At 39.4% G+C, this 13866-nt stretch overlaps 1 protein-coding gene across 1 annotated transcript in view; it reads left to right on the top strand.

Annotated features, from left to right (window-relative positions):
- The window catches only part of LOC104537161 (glutamate receptor 4-like), a 42658-nt gene extending 34626 nt beyond the window's left edge, over positions 1-8032 (top strand). Inside the window, exons 4-7 of the mRNA XM_010179966.1 lie at positions 2275-2328; positions 4309-4467; positions 6098-6265; positions 7889-8032. Coding sequence (XP_010178268.1) covers positions 2275-2328; positions 4309-4467; positions 6098-6265; positions 7889-8032 — 525 coding nt within the window. The remainder of the gene's footprint in view (positions 1-2274; positions 2329-4308; positions 4468-6097; positions 6266-7888) is intronic.
- Positions 8033-13866: the final 5834 nt, after the last annotated feature.

Below are 13866 nucleotides of genomic sequence, written 5' to 3'. Positions count from 1 at the left end.
GGGAAAGATGACTGTATATGCAGTTTGGATATTCAAAAGTATGACATGCTCACGGAATTATATTTCACTAAACAGGCACGTTTTTCTTAAATCATAAGCAATTCCTGCTTTGCAAAATATGTGTGATCAATAACCATAAATATTTTCAAATTCAAAATCAGAATTGTATCCAATCTTGGTTGAAAATACAAGCCATATAGCATCATTCCCCTTCTTTGTCTGTATGTTCTTAGGGTAAAATTCATCTCAGTTAACATTAATGATATAAAATGTAGGTGTCTGCATCAGTGCTAATCACCATCAACTCTTTTTCTAGTCACTGCAGAAAAATATGCACTTTCAGGGCACAAGCTGTCTAATTAAATTTAGACTTGTACTTTAGGATAAGATGAATCATTTCCTCAAAGTGCATGCTCTTTCCACTGACGATAAAGGAAGTTAAGAAAACTAGATGATACATAAATGCCTACCTTTATCACTTAGCCTAAGAGACAGGTTTTGAGAGAATACACTGAAAATTCTTTTTTTTTTCCAAAACTATTCTGTATTATTATAACATTAAATCCTAGAATTCTGCAGTCATTTCTACATGCATTTGCTAGGAGCAAGCACAAAAGCTGATCTGGTTAATCATTTGCAGTATTTACTCATTTTTGACTGTGACAAGTATGAACATGTATCTGACATACCTCAATGGTTGCAGATTTATTGTGTGCTTGTTTTATTTGACTGATATGTTGCAATATTCATCACAGTTTGTGTTACAAAGCCAAACCAAGGAATAGATCACTAACATTGTTATTTGCCAAAGCTATGTCATCTTCCAAGAGCTTGAAGGGAGCTGCAGTGAATTCCCCAAGCTGAGTTTCTGGTTATCATGTCACATACATCTTAAATCATGTTAGTGCACTTATATTCAAGCTGTGATACTGTAGTTATTTTTAAATGTCAATTTTAAAAAATGTGAGTTTTTAATCTATATCAGTTTCACTATAATGTGGAAGCAAACCTATTTGTGCCTTTGACCAAATTATTTAGTCCATCAACAACTTCTCTGTTGTCTCCAAAAAGTGGTATTATTTTCTGCTGCACTGGGAAAAGAGACTGCAAGGCTCAGTGAATGTTTGTTCTGTCTTTTGAACATGAACTGTGATCCATGAAGGCAAGAAGTTGCCAGTTCTTCAGGACAGGGCCTAGAGCTAAGATTTCAAAGCAGGAAAGGAGACAGATCTATAAGTTTCCCATTACTTATTGAGTACCTTGCATTGCAGGGAAAAGTTTTGCCTATATCTTACTTGTTCATTTGAAAGAAAGCCAAATACTTTGTGGAGAAGTGTACATGAGGAGAAAAACCTCCACATATTTGGGATGCAAGCAGACTTTTTCTAAATGAGTTGTAAACTATCAAAAATAAGAGTCAAAAGGATTCTGTGCTAGTTTCAAATGCAAGCTGCATGTTGCAGGTATTACTGTTAGTTTCTTTAGTAAAAGCAGCTTTAATTTGTAATAAAACAATTAACACCATTTTCTACAGACAAAATATTCTGTCCTTTTTATTTTTAGAACATTAAATAAGAGGCATTCCATCATAGGAATGGTAATAATATTGATACAAGGCATGGGTTGACATAGGTTTTGTCTAACCCATCTGTTGTTGATCTTGCCTTATCAGGACTGTAGCAGCTGCACATCATGGTTGTTCCCTTTTTGCATCACTTGACGTTATATTTTGGTTAAACAATGAAGGGCAGCCTCGCTGTCCATCCTTGCTCTGTGCTGACTCATGCCCATTCCCAAAGTCTAATGTATCACTATGCGCTGAATAACACTCATAGTCCTTGAGCATCTCAAGGGCAAACAGCTTTGATCCCAAGAGATGAAAACCCAATTTGTTTCATAAATTCTGCACTTACTTGAAATGAAGAGTTACATCAGTGGGTAGGCTTTCTAGCTAATGTGTGACCTCCTTCTTCTGAATTTGTATCCCATAGATAATTGCACTATTTGATAAAATAGTATACTAGAGGAACATTTTCAGTCATAAAGAAGACACTCAGATTACCAGTTCATTATTTTAATCACTTTTGGTTTAACTTCTTCCCATGATTAAGCACCTGCAAAGTTATAGCTGTCTTATTGGAGAAAGGCTCTCAACATTACGTTACTGATGTTATATAATTCAGAATCTCTGTCTCTCTGGCTATAAAAACACCTTTCTAGAGAAAACAATATGACATTTTTGTTTCTTTTTTCTTTCTTCTTTCTCTCCCACAGATTGTGAGTGTAGGAAAGCATGTTAAAGGATACCATTATATTGTTGCCAACCTGGTAAGATACTTTTCTAGAATTATACCCCTGCTTGGTAAGTGCAACACTTGGTTTTGCTTTGAAGTTATAGCACTTCACACAGCATTTCCCATTTGTCACTAATATGTGGTTGCGCATAATACATTTTTTATGGTGCGTAAAAGAACTTGGTTTTGTTGTTAAAGCCATCTAGACAAGAAGGGCACAATGTTACCCTCTTAAATTTTATCAAAATCAGTGTAGCATAAAGGACTGCAAAGTATGTCTTGTAGCTGAATTAGAATTTACAGAACTACACTATGATTTTTGACTCATCTTTTTAATATTACTAAAATAACAATTCTCAAGGTAACTTTTCTGCATTCTCCGGGGAACATTCATTTTGCTGTAAGATCAGCTATTTCCAGTCAAATTACTAGTTCAGTATTTTCATTCTAAGTCTAAACTGCACATTCACACAGATAATGTTCAGAAGAGGGCAAAGGAAGAGTAAATGCAATATTTTATTATTAAAATAACCCATTTTTTACGCCAAAATACCTGTCTGGCTAAGCACAGTGGACAGAGTCTAATGTATGCTTTAAATTGTTTTCTTTTTACTTTCCCTCAAGGAATTTCAGTTAACATGAAATATGTTATTGTGCTTTGCTATACTTGTACCCGGACTTCAGATCACTTCATACTATTTTTAAGACCTCAAGCCTTTTAAACAAGGCATGTCTATTCTCTTAGGTCTTGCAAATTAGATTTTTGGTATTACAAATTTATAGTTCCCAAAGTAACTTTTCCCATGCAAAACGGCTGCTATAGACAAGGAACTGAATGTTGCGGTGAATTGTTAGTGGGATATACAGTAGACAGGCACATCTACTCATCTATTTCAGCAGGGGCGCACGTTGCTATCTACTGGCTGTTCAGTATGGGTAATATGACTTCCTGATGCATCCCCTTTTATATTTACTGTCAGTATCCTGTAGGGCATGAATCAAATCTCTGTCTTTAACAGGTTTTTTTCTCTGGAGTATTGGGTCAGAACCCCACAATTCTTTTCCCTCCAAGGTTTTTTAAGTTGATTGTGATAATACACTTCTGTTTGCACTGATGAATGCCAGTCAGAGGAATTTAGGAAAATAAAAATAATACCTCTGAGCTAGCATTAAACATAGCAGCTAGGAAGGGAGAAGAAAGATTCATGCTTGCTTCTTAGCTTGCTTTAGTAGTTTGCAGTATGCAGTTTCTTGAAGTTCAGTTATGTCTCTAAAGGCAAATTTTACTGCAGAATTTGTCTTGATAACGTGCTGAAAAGATTACCCTAAGAAACTCATAAGTCAGGAAGCTTATGTACTTTATTTTTTCTTTTAATGTTGGAGGTCACTCTAGGCTTTAAATATATAGCAGATCTGAGAGCTACCACCATCATATTTCACAGAAGTTTGATGCTGATTTTATATTTTCCTTGAACTAACAGTTAGATCCTCATGTGCTGTCTCTGCCTTCTAATATGTTATTATATTATCTCATTATCTCATTATCTCAGCTAAACAATGAATCCTTAAATAAATGTATTTACACAATAGCGTTGTTCGTTTTGCAAACATGCAAAGAATCAGGGATATATTGGGTAAAGCACCAGTATAGTGTTTATTCAAATATGCCAACTTTCATGAAAATTGGGTTAAGGCTTTAGTATTCTGCAGGCACTTTTCAGTTGCTTCGCCAAAGACATTTTTCAAAAACGTTCTGCCATTCCTAGCGATGTGTTGCTTAGCTGTCAAGACCACCCTAGCAATAATGTGGGAATTTTATTTCTTGGTTTTGTTTCATTCCTTGTTACATGAATGGTAATTGTGAACAAAATTTCTATATTAGTTGCTGGTTTTAAGTCTTAGCTTCTAAGGGAAACTTGCTGCTATACATGCTTTATGCTGCCTTGCTGACCTAGAACAGATTGGAGACATGGTGGTGTACAAGGACAAGCAAAATCTTAAATTTATTTTCTAGGGATTCAAAGATATTTCTCTGGATAGATTTATGCATGGAGGAGCCAATGTGACTGGATTTCAGCTAGTAGATTTCAGTACTCCGATGGTAACTAAGCTGATGCAGCGCTGGAAGAAGCTGGACCAGAGAGAATACCCAGGATCTGAGACCCCACCAAAGGTACTAACTGACCTGAAGTGCTACCAAAGACATCACTTAAGTGTTCTAATTTCTGTTTAATGTTGTTGAATAAATGAATGAAGACCTTAATAATTAGGCAGAGGAGAAGGCAGTTGATCGTACTATTAGTGGCAACTAATTATGTCTATCGTTATGAATGTATGATAGAAACACAGGCTGCAACACATTTCCCTGAGGTACTTTAATGTCCTTTGTCACTTTTTCTCCAAGTTTGCCCCTTTACTGACAGGAATTAAAGGTCAAATTCTTAACTGACAACTTAATTTCAACCAATTTTATGTGAATTAGTCTAATTATCTAGGTTCACTTAGAGTGCAGAGCTTTCCCAATAGCTGAACTCTTCTGCATATGAGCTATAACCACATTTGTAAATCTGCTACTCTTAAAATTTCATTTGGAGTTTCCTCTGGAAATTCTATCCACCTCAAAACCTGATGTAGTAATCACGTTCAGGCGTGATCTTACAGTGAAATTACATCCCACCATTCCTCGATCCTAGTCCCTCGCAGATGGATAATGAAATATTTGTCTCACCTATAATTTTCTTGGCAGGCAGTTTGCAGCATAGCTATAAATACGACTTCATCAAAATAGTTGTTATTATGTGTACTAATCAGACCTATCTGAGACTGGGCTCCTTTGTGCTGGGGATTGTGCAAAGATAAGCAGTCTGCTGGGAGAGTGGTAGGTTGGCAAAGTATAGAGAAATTATCAACATGGATAATACAAAGCACAGCTACATAATTCAGTGAATAGTCAAGAAATGTATGTTCTGGAAGAAAAACAAAAACAAGGATGCTGTGGGCTATGGAGTGCAGACATCCCCAAGTCCTGGTGACAAGAACAATTTAACCTATAGGACCACTTGCCATATGAACAGGATTGTGCTGCCTCCTTCTGAGAAGTTAGCATGATTAGTTTTGAAGCGTATCAATAGCAGTCCTGGACATGTGAAGAACTACTCCTGGTGCACCATGTTCTTCAGAGGACCACACTGAGAAAAAGTCCCCTTATTTATGTGACTCCAAGATAACATGTGTTGAAGACTTGCCCTACACGTTTTATTTGACACGTTCTCAACCTAAAGCAGTTACTGTAGTTAGTGTAGAAGCACAGACCATTCAATGCTCTATGTCATTCAGAGTCAACATAGGTTTTCCAATAGGAAGAACATTCTTCATCTTTCTTAACAATTGCAATAGCCTGTATGTCTGCTCATTAGATGTGCATTTTTCAGTTGTATTTTCTTAGTGAGATACTGTTTGTTTCTTTTCTTTTGAGTAAGCTGGATGGGCAGGGTTATTTTCTAATAACAACTGGAAAAAAAACTTGAATATCTCCAGTTTAAGTTGTGTCTTTTAATAATTCTTCAGAGGCAGATTTCTCTTTCCTTAAGAAATACAGTTTTGAAGCTGGAGTTACTGAAATATACTCTTCTCAGTCCTGCATTTCTTCCTTAGACAAAATTGCTTTTGATTTTGAGGAGCTTTTTCTGCTAAATGAAGGTGTTTAAATTGCTGCATAATGAATCAAACTAGAAATATCTGAGACAGCTGATTTTTGTAAAGACATGCCAACTCTAAAGCGGTGTGTTTGTCCATCTATTTAGTATACATCTGCATTAACATATGATGGAGTACTTGTGATGGCTGAAACTTTCCGTAATCTTAGAAGACAGAAAATTGATATTTCAAGGAGAGGAAATGCTGGTGATTGTCTTGCTAACCCTGCAGCCCCATGGGGTCAAGGAATTGATATGGAGAGGACATTAAAACAGGTAAGGGTAGGCTTTATTCGAGTGATCTTTGTCAATAATGGATACTGGTTGTACACTATATGATTTGGAAGCTATTATACACAACAGTAGTAATGAGAGAGAGGAAATTTATTTTTCAGATTCCATTTGGAATCAACTGGGGCTGTTCTTGTTGTTTTGGTTTATAACTTGGAATGAAGGCAGAGGGCAACTGCTACTATTTGAAATTACTGTTATTTCTATTAAGATAGTTGCGACTTCCTCCACTAAACTGATGAGCTCATCTGTTGCTTTTGCATGTAACCTGGGTGTACAGATATTGTCATTTAAGGAAAAAGTTATAGCTACATAATATAACCTTTCAAATATGTTTCTGTCATCTTCAATAAAAGTAGGTTTCTTCCAGGGAAATCACATAGGTAGTATTTTTTTCTTTAAAAAGAAATAACCTAGAGCTATTGTTCTCTGATGTCAGGATTTTGAATTCCTGATGAATATAGATGCCTAGAAAGTTCCAGATCTGTGTCAAGATGATTTAGCCTTTCTTTTGAATGGGACAGTAAGAAAATAAAAATCCTGCAGTAGAATTTAAATCATTGCAAATGAGCAGGCTTGACTCAGGAGAAACTGCTGAGAAGTGACTGCTGACAGAGCTGGCAGCTCTGTGCCTGGAAGCCAGGGTTTCAGTCCTGGAGAAAAATCAGCAGAAATAGAAATGGACAGAGGGAAGGAGTAAATGGTTTAAAACCACATCCTGACTCTTAAGGATAGAAATAAAGAGTTTTGAATCCTTCACATACTCCATACAGATGCACAGATCTATATCACTTGTGAAAAGCATGAAGTCAGGCTTCTGTGTTAGGGTGGACAGCATGAGCTGGCCTAAGAGGTTTGCATGGCTGGATCCCAATACAAGCAAAGCCAGCAGCAATAGGCCATGGCATCTTTGGGATGAGGACCACAGTTTGGGTATCCTGTGGTGAGGTGATAAAGCACTGAAAGAAAAAAAGAGTTATGGTTTCAGCTGAGACACAGGTGGTGGGAACTGCCACAGCCAATGTTATGGCTTTACATCTGTCCTTGTCCACTCTGAGGTTTGAAACCACTCTCTTCAGGCCCTATGCATGTCACACATCTTCTGTGGTAGTAAATTGCTTTGCTGGGGCCAAGATTGTTGTCAAGTTTACCTTGGTGAGCAATATATACTCAACTTATACATTTAATCCACCAGAATGTAAGCTAAAAAGATATATGAGCTCAGATCAAACATCCTTTAGGTTTAGTTCATGTGATACAAAATACTCTGCAGCAGTGATGAGAATCATAAAAAAGATGTATTTCTCTTTAGAAACTGCAGCTTAAAAGTGTTGAGCTGCACAGCATGAAAGACGAGAAGGTCCACTGTGTGTCTTTGTTAGCACCTAGATACCAGCATATCTAAGCCTATTTTGAGCATGGTTTGACAGGAAAAAGGAATACAAAGGAAAAGTAGCCAACTTCTTTGCTTTATAATGCCTGTCTGTTCTAGTGTAGTGTTGTTATGGTAATCTAAGGACAAAGCTAGGATAACTTTCACTGCTCTGTGACATTTGGAATAAAGAATCTAAGACTGGATCTTCATGACACTTTTTCTTCCATTTGTAGGTTCGAATACAAGGATTGACAGGAAATGTTCAGTTTGACCACTATGGTCGCAGAGTCAACTACACCATGGATGTCTTTGAGCTGAAGAACACAGGCCCTCGGAAGGTACATGCTGTCAATGTTTACTATCCTGATACCATATAAACGAGTTGTGTGATGAAATGATTATGCAAACTTATATTAAACTGGACTCTGTGTGGTTTAAAAAAAGATAATTTATTGAATACATGGCTGATATTTCTGATGGAAGCAGATTTTAACTGTATTTTCTCCTAGATAACTATTATTCACTGTAACAAATCAGGGAACACAAAAACAAGTGTTCATCTTGGAGAGATGGGATGTCAGTCAGTGAAGCATACTAATGAAAACCAGCTGGATGGCATGTTGCTAGGCTGCTGGGTGACAGAAAATGGTCAGAACTCTGAATAGTAGATATTTCTTGTATCTTATCCAAAGATTTTTATCTTGCAAATTACTGGCATTTTTAAGGAGGGATCATTTGTATGTTCTGTGTAAACATGAATCATAGGCTGTAACTAACATAGCAACCTGTGTTCATTAAAGCTCAAACACTGCTTTCTCAAATTGAATTGAATTTAGTTAAATAGTCCTCTGATGTTGGGCTGGAGATGACAAGCCCAGTAAAGAGTACCCCAGGTGAACCGTGTCTCCCCAAAGACTGTTACATGTACAGTCATGACGAGGCAGAGTATTAAACCACAGACCCAGAGCACAATTACACACTAGGGTGAACAAATTGTGAATATATCACAGTATAGAGCTGTAGACCAAAGCAAAGCATGTGCCTGGGTATGAGGCATATTGGTACAATTGCCTTTTGAAAGTATGACAGATGGCTGAAGAATAAATTGGGAAAGGTGAGTCTGTCTTCCTTCTCTCTTGGGAAGCCCAGTGTCTCCTGCTAGGCAACGTGTCTTTCCTGCTCCCTTCCCGGATGTGCACTGCGCTGTCGGCAGCCAGGAGGATGTACGGGTGACTGAGGTGTATCAAAGGCAAGTGGTAAAATACGACCTTTCCATCCTCGATTCCCAATTGTACAGGAGGGAAGGCAAGGTGGGAAAGATGTGGTTAATTAGGAAAAAATTCAGTAGCTCATGTGCTTGGCAGCAAACTGTCAAAAGAGGCCCGTTGCTCCTGTTCAGCATTTGTCACATGTTTTGGGAGAGATGTCTGTCTGGCACCACTGCAGAGATGTCCATACTCTCTCTTCTTGCCTGCAATTTAAGGGAAAGGTAGCTGCAAATAGAGAAGCTATATTTGTGCTGAGCTGGAGTCCCAAGGTGCTTTTCTTACCTTTTCAGGTGTGCCTTCCTGTCACTCTTAAGCCATTACCTGTTTTTGATATAACAAGCTGCAACAGCTTTGACAGATCAGGCTACTCACAAGAATTTATTTCTCATGTATCACACAGTAATTTATATGTGATCATTGGACCAATTCTGTGCTCTAGCCTGACAAATCCTATACAATACTTGATAAATGGCTGTACTTAATTGAACTAAGAGGCCTTCACTTCTAATGTCTTCTTCTCGTGTCCTAGATAACATGTCTTATGAATCACCCAGCAGTATTTTTTCAGGACTAGCCTTTCCAGCCAGACTAACACATGCCTCTAATCTTTAGAAAAGTGATTTTTGTTGCCTACAACTTTAAGGATGTGAATAGAGCATTACAAAACAGGGCAGCTGGTCAGAGGCAGACTTCCATATAGTTTAATGAAATGGGAAACAATAGAGAATGGTCATGTGAGTTTCATTTCTTTCTTGGTTCTCATCTGCAGAACAATAACAGAACCGGCTGGTGAGGGAAAAGGGTATGAGGAGAAGGGTCACGGAGATGTAGTGGGATTGATCCTGTGACTTTAGCGTTGCAGTGGAGGAATATAGGCAGGACAAGCAGGAAAGATGAGAGGAGTGGTTGCCTTTTAAAGTAAGAGAGCAGCTGGAGTGCATGGAGCTCTGTCTGCAGATGATAAGGAGCCAGGTGAGACTTTATGGTTTAGAATTAAACAGGGGACAGGTCAAGATGACATTACAGGGGGTGTCTGCTATGGGCCACGTGACCAGAAAGAACAAGTGGGTGAGACCCTCTGCAGACAGCCTCATTTTCACAGGCCCTGGTTGTCATGGCGGACTTCAAGCATCTCAGTATCTGCTGATGTGACAACACAGCAGGACATAACCAATCCAGGAGGTTCCTGAAGTCCATTGACAACAACTTACTACTACAGGGGACAGAGCAGCCAATGATGAAAGGTGCTCTGCTAACCTCCTACTCACCAAGTAGGGGTGTTTTGGGGATGTGAAGGTCAAAGGCAGCCTTGGCTGCAGTGAGCATGAGATGATGGAGTTCAGAAGCCTGAGAGCAGGAGAGTTACATCCTGACAAATAAGAAGTCCGGCTAAAATGGCAGGAGGCCTGCATGGATGAACAAAGAGCTCCTAGCCAAACTCACACATAAAAAAGTATGCAGAGGAGAGAAGCAAGGATGGGTAACCTGGAAGGAAAACTGAAACATTGAGCATCCAGCGGTAAAGTTAGGAAAGCTAAACCCCCAGTGAAATTGAATCTGGCCATGGATGTCCAAGGCAAAAAGAAGGGCTTCTATAAAAGGGCATGGGAGACAAAGGGAACTGTAGAGGAAACTTGGGCCCTTTGCTCAATGTGTCAGAGGCCCTGAGTGCCCAGGACATGGAAGAGGCTGAAGTATTGAATGTCTTCTTTGACTCAGTTTTTATTAGCAAGACTGACCTTCGGGAATCCCAGGTCCCCAAGAGCAGAAGGGAAGGAGCAAGGAGATGTACACTAGGTGGAAGAGCATCAGGTGAGGGACTACTTAAGCAAACTAGACATAGTCCATGGACCCTTAAGGATGCAGCCACAAGTGCTGAGGGAGCTAGCAGATGTCATTGCGAGAGCACTCTCAATAATATTTGGTTGACCATGGCAACTGGGAGAAATGCCTGAAGACTGAAGGATGCCACTCCTCTCTTAAAGAAGGGCAAGAAGGAGAACCCAGAGAACTACACCTTGATCCCTGGGAAGATGATGGAGCAGTTACTCTTGGAAAGCATTTCAGGCACATTAAGGACAAGAAAATCATCATGAGTAGTCAGCATGGCTGACTTCACCATGCTGATTTCACCAAGGGGAATTCATGCTTGATCAACTTGATATACTTCTACAATTAAGTGACTGGCCTGGTAGGTGAGGAAAAGGCAGAAGATACTGTCTACCTGGACTTCACTAAGGACTTTGACACTGTGTCCCATAAGGTCCTCCTGGAGAAGCTATTGGTTTATGGGCTGAATAAGCAAACAGTGAGGTGGATTAAAACCTGGCTGAAGAGCGAGGCCTCAAGGATGGTAATCATGTGATCTGAAACTTAATTGGAGGACAGTAACTAGTGGTGTACCCCAGGGGTCAAAACTGGGTCCAATTTTAACATCTTCATTAATGATCTGGATCTTGGGCAGAGTATATCAGCAGATTTGCTGTTGTTGCCAAACTGGGAGGAGTGGCTGGTAGGCCAGATGGTCAAGCTGTGAAGCAGGAGGACCTTGACAGGCTGGAGAGATGGGCCAACAGGAATCTTATGAAGTTCAACAAGGAGAACTGCAAAGTCTTGCACCTGGGAAGGAACAATCCCAGGGACCAATACATGTGGAGGGCCACCCAACTGGAAAGCAGCTTTGCAGAAAAGGCACAGGGGGTCCTGGTGGACACCAAGTAGAACATTAGCCATTAATTTGCTCTTGCAGCAAAGGCAGCTAATGGTCTGCTGGGCTGCATTAGATGAAGTATTGGCAGCAAGTCGAGGGAGGTGATCCTTCCCCTCTACTCAGCATTCATGAGGCTGTGCTTGGAGAACTGTGTCCAGTTCTGGGCTCCTCAGTAAAAGAGAGACATGGACATGCTGGAGAGAGTCCAGTGAAGAGCCACAGATATGAATGAGTTACTGGAGTGCCTCTTCTATGATGAAACACTGAGAGAGTTAGGACTGTCTAGCGTGGAGAAGAGAAAGCTCAAGAGGGATCTTATCAATATGTACAAATACCTGAAAGGAGGGTCCAAAGAGGATGGAGTCAGGCACTTTTCAGTGGTACCCAGGCACAGGACCAGAGGCAGTGGGCACAAACTGAGACACAAGGGCTTCCCTTTGAACATTAGGAAACCCCTTTCTTACTACAAAGGTGACCAAGCATTGGCATAGGTTGCCCAGGGAGGTTGTGGAGTCTCAATCCATGGAGATTTAGAAGAGCCGTCTAGACACAGTCCTGGGCGACTAGCTCTGAGTTGTGCAGGGTTTGTGCAGGGGTTGTGCAAATGACCTCCAAAAGTCCCTTCCCACTTCAATCATTCTGTGATTCTGTCATTCACCATTCATCATGTCACCAAGATTTAAAAAGAAGATTTTTTTAAAAAGAAGAAAGAAGCAAACAAAACATACATGTATACATCTACATGCACAGGACAGTCTAAGATTTGGGTCCTAAATTCCAACTTGAGCAACTAACAAGAAAATTGATCATCAAAATTTTTGAGCGTTCTGTTGCCCTTTGCAACTTGTGGACTTCAGCAGAACTTCAGGAGTTGCTACAAGGTGCACAAGCCTTCAGAATTGGCACAGTTCATTCAAATGCCAAGCTGTTGTGACAGATTTACTTTGAGGAAGATGTTTTTTGCAATTCTGTTTCCTGAAAGACAAATTCAGCTTCAGTGTAACTTGATGCAACTGCTATAAAGTCCAATTGCAATCCAAGTAAAATTGGATGTACTTTAGTAGTTGAATTCAATCCTATTCTTTGAGGTTTTTCCTTGGGAATTTGAGGTATATGTAGGAAAGCATAGTGTTATTTAGTACCTTCATGGTGACTGTAAATCTATATACTTACACAAATGTAATGATATATCTTACGTATTTATTCAGTAATTCAGTTCCAGAGTTACATTAGCACAGGTCTGAGATGCACACATGCAAGCTCACACCCATGCGCACAAGCTAAAATTCCTTTAAAAATGCCTACTATTCCTCAAAAACCTCCTTTATGTCTGTCTGTGTTTTCATATGGTACTTACTTTTGTAACACAGTACATCATCCATTTCTCTCCTTCTGAACTATCCAGCAGTGAGGAATTGCACAATGTTAAACAATCATTTGCTATTGTAATGAGCTCCCGAAACTGACGAGTTGGGTGTACATATTCTGCTGGTCACAGTTTTTGACAAGAACTTGACATTTTCAGTTATCAGTTTTATCTGTGACTCTGTGGTTCTCTGGATGAAAGAGTATTTGTTAGCAGTGCATCCTACAAGGAAGACAACCTCCCTCTCCACTGTGTCAGCACTGCTGAAGGTTCCTGTTAGCTACAGACACCTAAGTCAAGGTTCATCTGTTGTAATAACAATTACAAAGAGAAAAAGAACATTTCAACCAATTTACCAGAAGTTGTGCATGGGAAGATTTTGTGCTTGATTGCTTCACTAACAGAAAAAAATAATCACTCATACTCACTCACTCATATTACTTCATGTATTTGTAAATCTCTGCGGTGCATGTCTGCACACTGCTCTAGAGACTGCCGAGATGACTTGCCTCTTCATAGATTTTTTTCAAAAAGCTAATTAATGAAATAGTAAATGTAAAAATCAAGAGTAAGGTTGAGTGATTAAGAATATACAGGATTCTTTAATGCATATGAGACCAGGAACCACAAGCTCTCCCCTGCACTTCTGGACTCTCACATCACATTGCTGCATTGATCTGAACATGATTTTTCTCCACGTTATGGAGGCAGAATCCTACGTGATGGTGAATTTTAGTCTGGGTTCTACAATAATGTTAGAAATAATATTGGCTGCATAATTGATCTGTTCGTTTAGCCAGTTTCCATCATACTGAAGTCATTTCATCCAAGGCACAGGTTGTCCTTTGGCACTGACAGTTACACTGA

Source organism: Mesitornis unicolor, unplaced genomic scaffold (genome assembly GCF_000695765.1).
Source record: "Mesitornis unicolor isolate BGI_N332 unplaced genomic scaffold, ASM69576v1 scaffold10652, whole genome shotgun sequence".
NCBI lineage: Eukaryota > Metazoa > Chordata > Aves > Mesitornithiformes > Mesitornithidae > Mesitornis > Mesitornis unicolor.
This window is presented reverse-complemented; position numbering and strand designations above follow the sequence as displayed.